Genomic DNA, 14844 nt, shown 5'->3' with positions numbered 1-14844 from the left:
TGAACATCTGTCTTAATTGATAATTTAATGTTTCAGTTGATTTGCAAAATAGCATTCCAACTGATAAACATCCACATTTCTTTCCCTTTATTTCAGTTTCATTTACAAGAATCTGTTACTAAAATTTCATTTATAATACAGCCATATTTGTCATTGGTTCTATTGAATATACCATGTAACAAGATACGGAATAGAATTTTTCCTATGGTCCCACACAGGAACAAAAGGTATCAGGTGTTCCTCATTATAAGGAAAGTAACAAGCAGCTACAACTTATTAATTGCCCTCTGAACCAGCCTATTCTATCACTCCCTACCCTACAAATCTCCTCCTCTTGCATTATTAGAGGGTACGACCATAGGTAGAGGGGAGTTACAGAAATCCTTATAGTGAAGAGACGGCATCTGATGGGGAAGAATGCGGCTCACTGATCCCTTTTTGAGAGAGTTTCTTCACACCAGGTAAAGGGAGGGGGGGAGTTCCAGGAGAACGATTCAAGGATTATGGGTGACTCCACCTCATTTCAAAGCTGAATGTCTTATTTTTTAATAACCTCCTCTTCTTTTATAGTATATAAAAGTTATAGTGTTTCTTAAATCTTTGTGTGGGTATTAATTAGAATTTGAAAATATCTTTCCTGAATTATCCGGTATCTTTCAAATTAGTTGCTCTATATATTCATTTTGGACCTTCTTTTTCGCGGTGTTGCTTTTCCTCAAATTTTGTTCATCTTGTTTTTTCTTTTGCTATGGATTTTTGCCCAGTGACTGTTGATTATCTGTCATATATAGAATGAAGACCTATACTAATTAATAAAGGTAACCAGTACAAAAAAAAAAAAAAAGGTGCATTTCTGTTTTGATGTGAACTGCCACTCTGTTTTCTGTATGTGTCTGATATCCCTGATGGGGATAAAGAATTGAGAAGTGGTAGGGTAGAGAGAATGGACATAATTGGAACAAGAGGACCCACACCAAGAGAATGACTTTAGGTTCAAAGGCAATGGCAGTTCTGGGAGCTTAGAAGAAGAGGAAGCTGAGGGAGATTTCCAGAAGTTCCTCTGGAAGGGCCCCTTTAAAGGATCAGACATGGCATAGGAGATTCTTAGCATTCAGGTACCTGCCATGTGGAAGATGTAAATGGTAGATAGGTATAGTTATAGTACAGTGCAGGGAAGACTTGAACAGGAACTGGTAGGGTAGGAGGCCTTTATCCTACTACCCAGGAGAAAGAAAGGAGGAAGATGGATAAAAATCTAGCCACGCCCATGTCTTCCAGACTACCTAGGCTCTAGGGCTGGCCAATGTTGATGGAGACGGGGAAAGAGAGATGAGTGTTAATTGGAATTATTTTGTTTGTTTGTTTGTTTTTGTGGGGTTTTTGTTGTTGTTGTTGTTTTTGAGGGAGAGAGCGTGTGTGCCCACAGGGGAGGAGCAGAGGGAGGGAGAGAGAGAGAGAGAATCTCAAGCAGACTCCACACTGAACATGGGTCCCAATCTCATGATCCTGAGATTATGACCTGAACAAAAATCAAGTCAGTTGTTGAATCAACTGAGCCACCCAGGCACCCCCAGAATGGATTTTTCGATTCTAGGAGGCTATTAAGGGGCTGAAAAGGGAGCCTTGACAAAACATGTTTGGAGGCACTAATTAGAGGAAAACTAAAACCATTTTATATTTGTAACTTATCAGTTCTGACTGTCCCAAAGTCTGATTACCTTTAGAGTAGAGATAGCTTTCAAAATTTAAGGGTTTCTCCTCAAAGCAGTGTATTTCTGAATTCAAAACTTGGTCCATCAAAAAATATGTATCCCAGGGGCGCCTGGGTGGCTCAGTGGGTTAAGCCGCTGCCTTCAGCTCAGGTCATGATCACGGGGTCCTGGGATCGAGTCCCACATCGGGCTCTCTGCTCAGTGGAGAGCCTGCTTCCCTTCCTCTCTCTCTGCCTGCCTCTCTTGTGATTTCTCTCTGTCAAATAAATAAATCTTTAAAAAAAAATATGTATCCCAAAGATGATAAAATATAAAATAGGGGCAAGCCAAGATAAGTCATCTGAGCTCATAGACAGACTGAGACAGTGTATCAAGTCATCTGCTTTTTTTCCGAATCTGAACTATGTTGAAATGTTGGGGTGGAGAGAGTAGAAGGTGGGAGAGAATCTCCCGTACCTGGTCTTTACAGATTCACATTTCAGCTACACTGAATCTGAAGGTCACCTTGCTTATCCCTGTAGAACATACATCTTTTTACACAAAGGAAAACTAAACACACCCAATCACATTTTGTAAATAGGTTCCATATGTTTGTATACATATTTATTGAAAAATTCTTAATATCTATATAATTAGGCAGGTGAATTGTTTTAGGTTATATAAAATGCATAATTAACAGCTTTTAGCTAGAGACAGAATTAGTATTCAGGTGTTAATTTCAATTTTCTTTCATTTATGTACCCACTTACCTCTGGCTATTGCAAGACTATACATTTGTTAATTTTCACTCCATCAAAATCATGCCATAGCTTTCGTGGCTGGCCTTGATTGTGCTTGTGGTTACACTTTTAACATCAGCATATAGCAGCTGCCTTTTGTGTTCTATCCTCAGCTGAACCTATGTAAGAAGATGTCTATCCTGAGACTGTTTCTGCCCTTCTCCACAATCTGTGTGTATGACTAGGTATGGGAGATCCTCTCTCTCTGCCACTCCCTATCCCCAACATTAAAATATGATTACAGATTCCAAATAATCAACAGCTGGATACACTCTCTGAGTCTTTTCATAAACTCATGACCAGTTTCCTTGGCGTAAACCATTTTATAGTTTTGTTTTATGAGTTCTTGCATACATGCCTTGACAGCCTATTACAGTATGTGTTCTTTGAGGATACAAGGGCTGTATCAACTTCATCTAGTTCTTCCACTGTAAAGTCAAGAAACACTGTGATTCTATAGAATGGGGAAGGAGAAATTCGTCAGTTCTTTTCTGTTTCTCTCTAACTCTCCTTAGCAAATATAAGAATATAAGAATTTTTCTTACATATTTAATCTTCTGTCTCTTGCAAGATTTCATGTAGGCATAGTAGTATACTTTACTTTTAAAGGTATATGAGTGTATATATATTTGTGTGTAGGCATTGTGTGTGTGTGTGTGTGTGTGTGTGTGTGTGTGTGTGTGTAGGCTTTTATCAATCCCACTGAATATATTGGCTTAAACCAAAGCTCCTGAAATTATACATTTAATAACTATGGGTAAGTCTTGTTCTGAAGTGGCCTATTTTCAATTCTTATTTATTCATGCTAATAGAGGAAAAGGATGTTATAAATAATGCAAAAATCACTTACAGCTGACTTAGTTATATATTGTATATTTTTCATCAGACTTAGTTTCTTAATTGTTTGCTCTATTTATTACCCAAATGAGCTAACATCATGAGTATTTAACAAATGATGATTGGCGGAGATGGCTAGGAGCATTTTATGTTGTGGGAAAATCCAATCTAGTGTTATAAACTTGCTATGGAAGATTCACATATGGATGATTGATATTTACCTTACACAAGGGACTAATATCCTGTGATGCAAAAGAGATGTGAAAATAGATGGTATTTTGTCTATAATCTGTTTCTGAATGATTCAGTCAGAATTTTGGCTTAATATTTTATATAATGTGAAAAACAGAGTTACAGTGCTTCTCTACTATGACAGTAAAATTGATATGTATTCGGAAAAATCACTTCTTCCAACTTATTAACTGGCAATCAGAATTCAAATAAAAGAAGAAATTGGTTCAAATGAACAGAAAAGCAAAATTAGATAATAGATATAAACAGAGCTCAAACTGAATCTAAAATAATGAATGTGAATATTTTTCTACACCTATATTAATTGCCCATATAAGCAACATACTATGAAAATATAAAGCTTGCTTTTGTTGGGTATCGTAAATGAAATATGTAGAGAAGATTATCCATTAATTACAAATTCCCAATTCAGTTTTCATATTCAAAATAGCATTGACTCCAAAGTATTATTTCTATATCAACTGTTGGTGATTATGCCTCAATTTTTGTTTTAACTGATACTATGAAAAGTAAAAATGTAAAGAAAAAATTTGACCATTCATTGACAAAGGCATTGTAGAGTGGAGATTTTAAAAATTTTTTATCACTGAGTGTTTACATGATACCATACCTTTGAAAAATTCGTTCTTATAATTTTTACATATTTGACTAGGACCTTGGCGTAAGTGTCAAAAAAGGCATAAGTAGAAAAGTAAAGTACATCAATTTGAGAATATGGAAGTGAACTTTTATATCACAGTGTAGGAACAAGCTGGAGAAATTTCTTTTATGAGTCATTTCTGGATGAAGCTATAAACTTTTTTTTAACCAAAAGCTGCCATGGTTTCTTGTAAAATAATAAAGATAATAAAGATATCCATTTTAATTGATTCTTTTCATTGTTTAATAAAATTGCTTTGTTTGATTGCTGAAGAATTTGAATTGAGTTTTCATTACCCACTTCTGAACAATTTACTCTAAGATCCAGACAGTATTGAGCTAATGAGTTTGAATTTATATTGAACCTTAACTGTCTTCATGAAGTAAATGGAAAAAAATCATGGCAGTAACTAAGTATTCTTCATTAAAAACTATGTCGTAGAGATTTTACAATGAGGTTTTTAATAGAGCTAAAGCATTTAAATTGGAGTTTTACCAACTTTGCTGTTTCTAAGGACATTACAAGAAATATGATTTCCTTTTTTAAGAAATGAAAACTCATAAACTGATGGGGGACAGTACAAAAATTTTCTTTCAAGTGGGTAGTTTATATATTCAACAGATTCCGTTAAACAATAAGTTAATTTAATTTGGGGACATATCTAAATTCAAATTATTCATAAACACCTTCTAAGATATATTCTATTAGGCTATATCAGAATCTACTGAAATCTAAGACATGGCCATCATTATTAAGATGCCAGCCCACAAATGTACTGTTTTGACTTTGACACTATATCAACATAATCATCAACTTTTGTTTCTCTCTAGTTGAAAAAAGGTGATATATTTATTGATACACACACATTTCATTTATAAACCTTTGTAAAGTTATCTCTTAGGTTCTTTGTACTATGTCTAACCAAGTGGGGCATTTAATGATTCCATGTTTAGGATATCGGTGGAATTCCATGAGGAACTTTAATTCTGAATGGTGGCTAGAATATCACTTAATATTAGGATAAGTCTACAACTACCAGGGGTCTTCTGTTCCACAAAGTAATTAATTCTCTAGGTATATAACAGAACCCATTGTAACTTAATTTGGTTAGTCAAACTAGATTAGACTCCAAAAATAGGCTAAATATTGTAGAATTTTTTTTTTTTAATTGAGGACCTATGTAAGATAAAAACAAAAAAGAAAATATAGTTTGGGGGAAATTTACTTACTTCAGATTATATCCCCAGAAGTTGCATGGCCAATCTCCAAATGGGGTATACTTTTTAAAACCTCATTTCAAAATAAATAAGTAAGTAAATAAATAAATAAAACCTCATTTCAAATTAATCATTAGAAAACTTGGAATAATATTGTATCTGAATTGTATATATCCATTCCCCACAAGCAGCAGTGATGTTTCCTGGGATAAGGAAACACCTTACTCTTGCCCATTCCAGTGTTCTCATGCTTCTCTTAGTCCCCTCTGCATGCCTGGACCTCACAGCCTTGCACTTAGTCATCCTCTCCACCACCTTCAGCAGAACCACCTTCTGCCAAATTGTATAATGGCATGTCTTAGCACTAAAAGTAGTAGTTGCACAGAAAAAAGAATCTAATTATTGGATAGTAAAATATAGGACAGAATAAAGATATAATTAATTGTGATAAGCTAAAAAAAAAACCCCTCATATTTTAAACAAGAATTAGACTGATCAGGAGAATAATAAACAAGAAATTGACCATTTGTATGAAACACATGAAGCGTGGTGACAGGATAAAACATGGCACTGAACTAGTTATCCTTAAAATTAATTCCCTTGAGTGGTGAGTGGATATTGTTGCTTAAAAGGGGACAAATATTTTTCCTTTGGCAATCATTATTAGAACATTTTTTTAATGCTTAAATTTTCAATGATTTATGTTCTTTGCCATTTTAATAAATGAGATATACCATGTTTCATAGTTTTCATAGTTTTATTTGACCAGAGCAGTGATGATATATGTGTATTTTTTATAGGACTGGAACTTCCTTTTATGATGATGCCCCATCCTCTAATTCCTGTCAGCCTACCTCCAGCATCTGTCACCATGGCAATGAGCCAGATGAACCATCTCAGCACCATTGCAAATATGGCAGCTGCGGCACAAGTTCAGAGTCCCCCATCCAGAGTTGAGACATCTGTTATTAAGGTAACTGTTTTCTTACATGATTGTTTCAGCCTGTACCAAACATCATCTTAAACCACCATCTCTTAATCTGTGATTTTATTACACAATTCTAACTTCAAAACAGCTAGGTGATAGGAAATGAATTATGAGAAAAATCACTTACAGTAATTAGAACCAGGTAGAAATAGGGATATAATACTAAACAATATTAGGTTAGGCTACCCTTACATTCTGTGTTACATCTATTAAGAGAAAGATGAACATAGGAAATTAATTGATATATTTCAAATAATGAGTGTGTTTACATGGTTGTATGTGGGGGGGCATGCGTGTGTATACACATGTGGTGTTATGAGCCTTAAGATGTGGAAAAGTATTTGATTTTTTAGAAGACAAGAAGTGTTAAATTATGGTTTTGCCACTTAATAGCTGTGTTGCCTTGGGCATGTGACTCAATCTTTCTAATTCTATTCTACATATAAAAAATAGATAATATGGTATAGGTGAAAAAACTAAACAAAATAATAAAATTCATTGTTTTTTATAAACTAAAAAATACACTATATGTGGAAGATAACATTGTTGTTTTACAAAAATCACATGTGTGTATATACACAATTTCTTTCTCTCCCTCCCCTTGCGTGGGAAGGTGTGTGTATACCTCTGTATGTGTATGGGTATACTTTTCACTTATTTTATAATGTGTATTTATATCAAATTACTTTAAGTGCACTGTCAGAATATATTATTAATTTTTAAACTAAAAGATACCTCATGCTCATCCTTATCTGACATAATCATTATCTTCTTCTCCTGAATATAATACACTTGAGTTTAAGGGAGCCTCTGGAGCATGTCTTACATAAAAGGTCCTGTTAACAATTCTTATTCATTGCTGGGAAAAAGGCAAAATGATATAGCCATTTTGGGAGACAGTTTTGTGGTTTCTTGCAAAACTAAACGTACTCTAACCATATGATTTTATATTTTGCCACCTCCTTGGTATTTACCCAAAGAGGTAGAAAATTGATGTCTACACAAAAACTTGCACATGGGTATTTATAGCAGCTTTTTAAAAAATAATTGCCCAAATTTGGAAGCCACCAAGATGTCTTTCAATAGGTGAAAGGATAAAAAAAGTGGTACCTCGTGACTTTGTTAAATTAACATTTGTTAAATGGACCATACGGTGCTTGATGGTGAATCATGGTCCAACAACAGACTAAAAGAAAAACTGAAGTAGAGAACTTTATTACTCATGAGTCCTAGAGGAAGTACCCAGAGGTGTACCTCGAGGGATCCCATGATGAGGTCAAGGCAAAGTTCAAAAAGAACAAAGCAGGATCTGTGGCAGATGCCTGTATTAAGGTCCATGGGTAGAATACTTTGAGGTTCCTTGACTAGGGCTAGACTGGTCCATTAAAACCAGAAGAGCTGCATTTTGGTAACCCCACAGGGGTCCTATGTACTAGGAGACTGCTAATCTCACATGCTTTTGGGAAGGTCTTATCACATTTGTCTGTGACTCTGTGGCTGCTATCTGGGGCATGTATGTGTTTGCAAGTCCCTCCAGGACAGTTGGCCAAACAAAACGGATACCCAGGCAGCAATACCATGGAGTAGCTTAGCTAAACTCTTGATGCCATATAATGGAATTATTATTCAGAACTGCAAGGAAATGAGCTATCAAGCCATGAAAAGACATGAAGAAAACTTAAATGTATACTGGTAAGTTAAAGAAGCCAGACCAAAAAGATTATACACTATGATTCCAAGTGTATGACACTCCAGAAAAGGCAAAACTATGGAGATACTAAAAAGATCAGTAGTTCCAGGGCATGACAGGGATGAATAGGGAAAGAATAGGAATTTTTAGGATAATTATAATGCTCTGTATGATACTAAATGGTGGGTAATATCATTATCCATTAAAAAGAAAAAAGGCCTTGTGACTACTTATATAGAACATTGAATAATATGCTAATAGCAGTTTTTCTTACAATAATGGCTCTGTAAACAAAGATGTATACTAGTCTCTCATATCATTTTCTGAAGTGTCCATATCAGGAAAATTATACTGACAAATAGATTATAATATATAATCATATTATTTCTATATTATGATATATAGATATTACATTATTTTCTATATATATATATATATAACAGAAGACCCAACTCAACTTAAAAATCTTTAGCTGAGAAAATGCCAGTGAACACTACATAAAAAGAAAAAAAAGAAAAAGAAAAGGTACTATTATAGAATGTGATTATTCTAATTTTTTAAAATTTAGTAATGATTACTATAGAGAATCACCCTCATAATATTAATTATATAATGTTCCCTCTTGAAACTGGGAATTTTTATAATTTCTCATTTAGACAAGATTTAAATTCATAGTTAAAGGAAAAATATGGCAGAAGAGCAAAATTTAGCAGTTTAAAATCTTTTTTTAAAAGATTTATTTATTTATTCATTTATTTGATAGAGATCACAAGTAGGCAGAAAGACAGGCAGAGAGAGAGGGAGAAGCAGACCCCCAGCCGAGCAGAGAGCCCGATACGGGGCTTGATCTCAGGACCCTGGGATCATGACCTGAGCTGAAGGCAGAGGCTTTAACCCACTGAGCCACTCAGGTGCCCCAGCAGTTTAAAATCTTAATGGGTGACTTTGTTATAAACTCTATCTAGGTAATTTGGACATCAGCTAGTAGCACATGGATCCAAAAGACTCCAATTACATTAGAAGCTTGGTTTGTTTTATATTTTCAATACAGATATATTTTTAAAATAGTTTGTGTTTTATCAGATGTTAATTAGAATACTTAAGTGAAACTTCCTTTAATAAATCCTTTATTGTCAGAGTTTAGGTAAGTAAGAGGAAGGAGTTGAGTTTCCTCTGAAAGGCATCTATAGAAAACAGTCTAGATTACTGAAAAGTCAGCAACATTCCTGTGGTTTCTTAAATTAAGGTTGGCAGTGGAAAGGAGAGAGATAGGGGAAAAGGAAGGAAATATGCAAAAAGGTAATAAGAAAGGGATGGAGCTCTGTGTCTTGAAATGTGTGCCAACACCTCCCACATTATAGTGATATCCCATTTCCTAGTCTCTTGGGGCAAATATTTTCAGAAACTTGGCTATGGATAGATTAAAGGAAATTATGGACTTTTGAATGCACTGGTGGTATAAATGGTCATAATAGCTAAATAAGAAACAATGGCTCCAATTAAGAATGATTAGAGAAAATAAAAACTGATAGTTTTTAATTTATTATTTATCATTAATAAAACAAAGCGGATAGCTTTAATTGCCAACATCAAAGTGAAGTTCCATTGGTCATTGTGAAGCTCTGAAGGGCCTATCTGCCCCTTTCCTCTGAGCCTGGCCACCAATATACTTTCAAATTTGATGCTGACGGGTAAGGATCATAGAGAACAAACAGTTTCAAGAAAAGCACGAGACAATTCTAGTAATTTTTGTAAAAAAATATCCAGACCGGTAAAAAAAATTGAGAGAATGGCCTCAGAGAATAAGGGTAAAGAATAGGTTCTTTACAGAATTCTAAATATTAGGGGAAACAAGTTAATAAATCAACGTTCCTAAATTTCTAGACAATAGACTTTGTAGCACAACCAGTATTCAGTAAACTCCCGCGATATGTATCAGTTAAACTTAATGAGGGAAGTTTTATTTTCCCCAAGAAAATGTTTGACTCCTGTGTGCTATTAAATAGTATGAAACCTACGTGGGCAATTAGAATAATGCTTGCAACTTTGTTTGCCTGAAAAGATTCTAATTGTGAAGACCTATTAAAAGTGAAATGTTAAATACTAGAGAAGAAGATATCCCCCCATCTGAAGGAATGATAGGACGAGGGAAGTAGCCTTTGAAGGGAAAATAGAAGTTTGAGGGGTTTTCCATGTGCTGGAACATACCATTTATATTTTTGAGAGTAATGACAAGACTTAAAATGGTAACTCAACCCACAAGAGAATGGCAATAAGAATTTATAGGACAGTGGTGCCTGGGTGGCTCAGTGGGTTAAGCCTCCGCCTTCAGCTCAGGTCATGATCTCAGGGTCCTGGGATCGAGCCCCGCATCCGGCTCTCTGCTCATCAGGGAGCCTGCTTCCCCCCACCTCTGCCGGCTGCTCTGCCTGCTTGTGATCTCTCTCTCTGCCCAATAAATAAATAAAGTCCTTAAAAAAAAAAGAATTTATAGGATAGAAGAGAAGTGAAAACAAAGCTCTCAGAGTTATATATTTTAAAGCATTCTATACTTACCCGTTTCTAGAAGGTAAAGGAGCTTCAATGACTTTCTTTTTTTTTTTTTTAAAGATTTTATTTATTTATTTGACAGATAGAGATCACAAGTAGGCAGAGAGGCAGGCAGAGAGAGAGAGAGAGGAGGAAGCAGGCTCCCTGCCAAGCAGAGAGCCCGATGCGGGGCTTGATCCCAGGACCCTGGGATCATGACCTGAGCGAAAGGCAGAGGCTTTAACCCACTGAGCCACCCAGGCGCCCCTTCAATGACTTTCTTATAAACTTATTTATGAGAAGGTACATACTAGTACATGCAATGGAACAGTGTCCAAAAGTTGTTTCCTTGGGTAACATTCACCTTGCTTCCCCAGTTTTGGCATGTAGTGTGAGTTAAGAATGGCTTTACACTTTTAAGTGGTTGGGGAAAAATATCATAGGAAGGAGAATTTTTCATGACACATGAAATTTCTATGAAATTCAAATTTTAGTGTCCATAAATAAAATGTGTTTGGAACTTAGCTACTCTCTTTATATAATGTCTATGGCTATATTCACATACAAAGCAGAATTCAATAAAATATTTACTAGCTGGCTTTTTACAGAAAGTGATAGCTGATACCCACATTAGAGCTGTGGATTAACTCAAACACATGTGAATCTTAGGCTGTGGATAATTGATGCAGCTAAAGCTAAACTCTCAAACACTATGGGGCCACAGGATTTGGTGTGGAAAAATAAAAGAAACTAAAAGGACCAAGGAAAAGAAAAGTACATAGACATAGATGAAGATAATACCACTGTAACGTTGTAAATAGCTTTAAAGGCAAAGCTTCATGATGGAGTCTGCCAAAATTAAACTTAGATTTTCTCCTGCTGATTGGTTTGGACTACTGGAAAAAATTTAGTAAGATAACTTTGAGGAGGAAATGGGCATATATTGTTTACACAATCATTCTAATTTAAATCCCTAATAACCAATTGCCTGTAAGTATATATATTGAATTACTATAGGCTCTATATTAGTTTATTATGTATCAGTGAGACTCATATATTTTTGCTGTTTAATGTTGTATGAATATTATGAATGAAGAGACATAGACTTGAGATGTCAGATGTTACATAATCCAGCTTTCCCTGCGGTGGGGTAACAATTCTTGCATCCTCTCTAGCCATTTATATATCTAAGCTTTTGTGGAAAGCCTACTCTATTTTTAGCAAATTCAAGAGTGAGGAGGGGCTACATTTGCTTCTACCTTAACTTTATTACATCCTCCGTGCAGAAACAAGTCTACTAATTCTTCTGTGTTCTAGCCATTTAAATAAACAAATCCTCTGCTATAGTACTTATAATACCTCTGCTATAGTACTATAGTATTATAGTACCTATAGTATAGGTACTATACCTATAGTTTAATACCTCTGCTATAGTACCTATTTGGTCCTCCAGACCAAATATCCTCATTTTCTTTGACCATTCCTCATCAGGCTTCTTGGCTGACCATTTTTTAAAGCACCCCCTGTCCCCAACCCTTCCCATACAATATTCTAGAAGTGAACAGGCTAGTGAAGAGACACTGGAATGAACATAAGCCTCAGTTTGGATAATAGTTTATAAATGTCATCATAATTCATAAAACTGTTTTGCTAGTTGAATGTGTGACTCATTAAGTGACATGCCTTTTCAATATGAAATTTTATTAAGCCAATTTTATTAAGCCAATTCTTTGTTTCTTTTACTAGGAATTTGCATTTGTCCATATTAAGTGGTTCCCAGTCCACTGATTTAGGCTTTTTAGATAATTAACTTTTTTTTAATTTGAGTATTGTTGACAATACAATACACAATGTTATATTAGTTTCAGTACAACATGGTGATTCAACTTCTCTATACTCTATGCTATAATCACCACGAGTGCAGCTACCATCTGTCACCATGGGACCCTGCTACAATATCATTGACTATATTCCCAGTGCTGTGTCTTTTGTTTCTGTGAGTTATTCATTCCATAACTGGAGGCTATTCTTCAGATACTTTTGAGTCTTGACATTCTAAACTATCATATTTGCTATTTATACAATTTTTGTATCATTTCCAAATTGTAAAAGGATGTATTACTTGTACTGCCTTAAATCATTGAGGAAAATAAACAGTATAAATCAAGAGATCAATTCTTCTTGTCATTAGAGAATTCCTAATAGGCTGAAATGTTCTGCTAATTGATTCTCTTTAGGTATCATTCATCAAGTAACCCCAAATCTCCCTGAATGAATCAATATTTTTCTCACATTTTATTTAATAAATTCACAATGATATCATAAGGACTTAGAAAAAAATGGTTCTTGTTGAAAAAAAAATAAAATTAAAAAACAAAGGCAGGATATTTTAGTGGTTTAAAATGTAGGTTATGGAGGAAAGATTCTTGGGTTGATAGTCCAGTTCTACCACCACTTTGTGATGGTGACCTCAGACAAGTTACTTAATATCTGTGTCACAGTGGGTTAGTGACATTCCTACCTCATCAGGTTGTCGACTGATTAAATTAGTGTTTATAAATAACATCATTAGAAGTTTTTGTACACTGACATTATCTTCTCCCCAAATATTCACAAACATCTGTGTAAAATAGGTTCTAGAATCTTGTGTCAAGCTTCTGAAATAGAGTCAAAATCGTAAAGAAGAACTTTTTTTTTTCTTTTTCAGCCCTCTTCACCTAAGAAAAGCACTGCAATTTGCATTGGGGGGGGGGTTGTAATGCAGTGGTATGCGAAGCAGATTTTTAAATCAATTTTTTCCAGATTTCATTCTTTTCAGGGTAAATATAGAATTGGTTTTGAGAAAATTGGCAATATTCAAATGACTCTACATTCTTGATAAACATCTTTCTTTCTTGCCACATTATGGGGATTCCTGAGAACGAGGAATATGACTTAAATTTGTTAGTCTTCTCCACCAACCTCTTGTGTGTGTGTGTGTGTGAGAGAGAGAGACAGAGACAGAGAGAGGCGACACCTTAGGACAATCTCATTTAAAGAATTAAACATTGAAAAAAATGAAATACAATGTATAAATTACTATTCCCTAATACTTCTCTTCAAAGTAGGTCCTTAAAGTACTATTCAGTAAATAGGACTTTATGTGCATGAAGTTTAAAATGTTTAAATATTATGAAAACTAGAACTGGAGTGACCTGATTCTCAGAGTACATGAAAATCCTAGAGCAATGTCATGTCCCTTATGTTTGTTTTTAGGTACACAATAGTTTATTTTGGGGCAATCATAAATAACTCTAGATGTATGCATTACTTTTAGACATTTTTCACAGAAAAGTTGGCTTCATATAATTTTTACTTGGATTTAGAAAAAACAAGTATATTCTCTTAATGTTTATTTGGGTATTAATATTAAATATGAAGAGGATGCTCACAAGAAAAAGAAAGTATTAAAACATAACCACTGCTAAGTATACCCTGCATCAATGTATTTAAACAAATCACACTTATTTATTTATTTTTTTAAAGATTTTATTTATTATTTGACAGAGAGAGACGCAGAGAGAGAGGGAACACAAGCAGGGGGCGTGGGAGAGGGAGAAGCTGGCTTCTTGTTGAGCAGGGAGCCCAATGCAGGACTCCATCCCAGGACCCTGGGATCATGACCTGAGCCAAAGGCAGATGCTTAACAACTGAGCCACACAGGCACCCCAAAAACACATTTATTTAAACCCATAAGTTTGTAATAATACTAATTAACAAACTCATAGTTCACCTTTGAAATCTGGGGAATTGACTTTTTAAAGGACAAATAAATGTTTAAACAAAGGATGCATTAAAGGGTGGAATGCCGCATTTTCCTGGGTTTCCCATACAAACTGTTCCTCAGAATAATCATTAATTCAGTAGGGGAACTTTCTGTTTATATAAATCGTCTAGCCAAAAAAAAAAAAAACCCAAACGAATAAGGAATGATACATTTAGAATGTCACCAAATTGCCAGTCCTAAGGAAGTAGGGTCTAGGCCATGATCATCAGTGCGAACCAGCATCATAAAATGCAACCAAGGAGATATCATGGGGCATGCAGAACCATCGACGAGGCAGTCTTGCCCCAAGCTCAACTTGAATCAAGTATCCAGATTTAACTATGTAGGACATTCAGGGTACAGAGGAACATAGAAATAAATTCCACCCTTAAGGA

At 35.0% G+C, this 14844-nt stretch overlaps 1 protein-coding gene across 1 annotated transcript in view; it reads left to right on the top strand.

The window, feature by feature from the left end:
* DACH1 (dachshund family transcription factor 1) overlaps positions 1-14844 on the top strand; it is a 428800-nt gene that overhangs the window by 291615 nt on the left and 122341 nt on the right. Inside the window, exon 4 of the mRNA XM_045978290.1 lies at positions 6238-6410. Coding sequence (XP_045834246.1) covers positions 6238-6410 — 173 coding nt within the window. The remainder of the gene's footprint in view (positions 1-6237; positions 6411-14844) is intronic.

The sequence above is a fragment of the Meles meles genome, chromosome 14, assembly GCF_922984935.1.
Source record: "Meles meles chromosome 14, mMelMel3.1 paternal haplotype, whole genome shotgun sequence".
NCBI classification, from domain to species: Eukaryota; Metazoa; Chordata; class Mammalia; order Carnivora; family Mustelidae; genus Meles; species Meles meles.
This window is presented reverse-complemented; position numbering and strand designations above follow the sequence as displayed.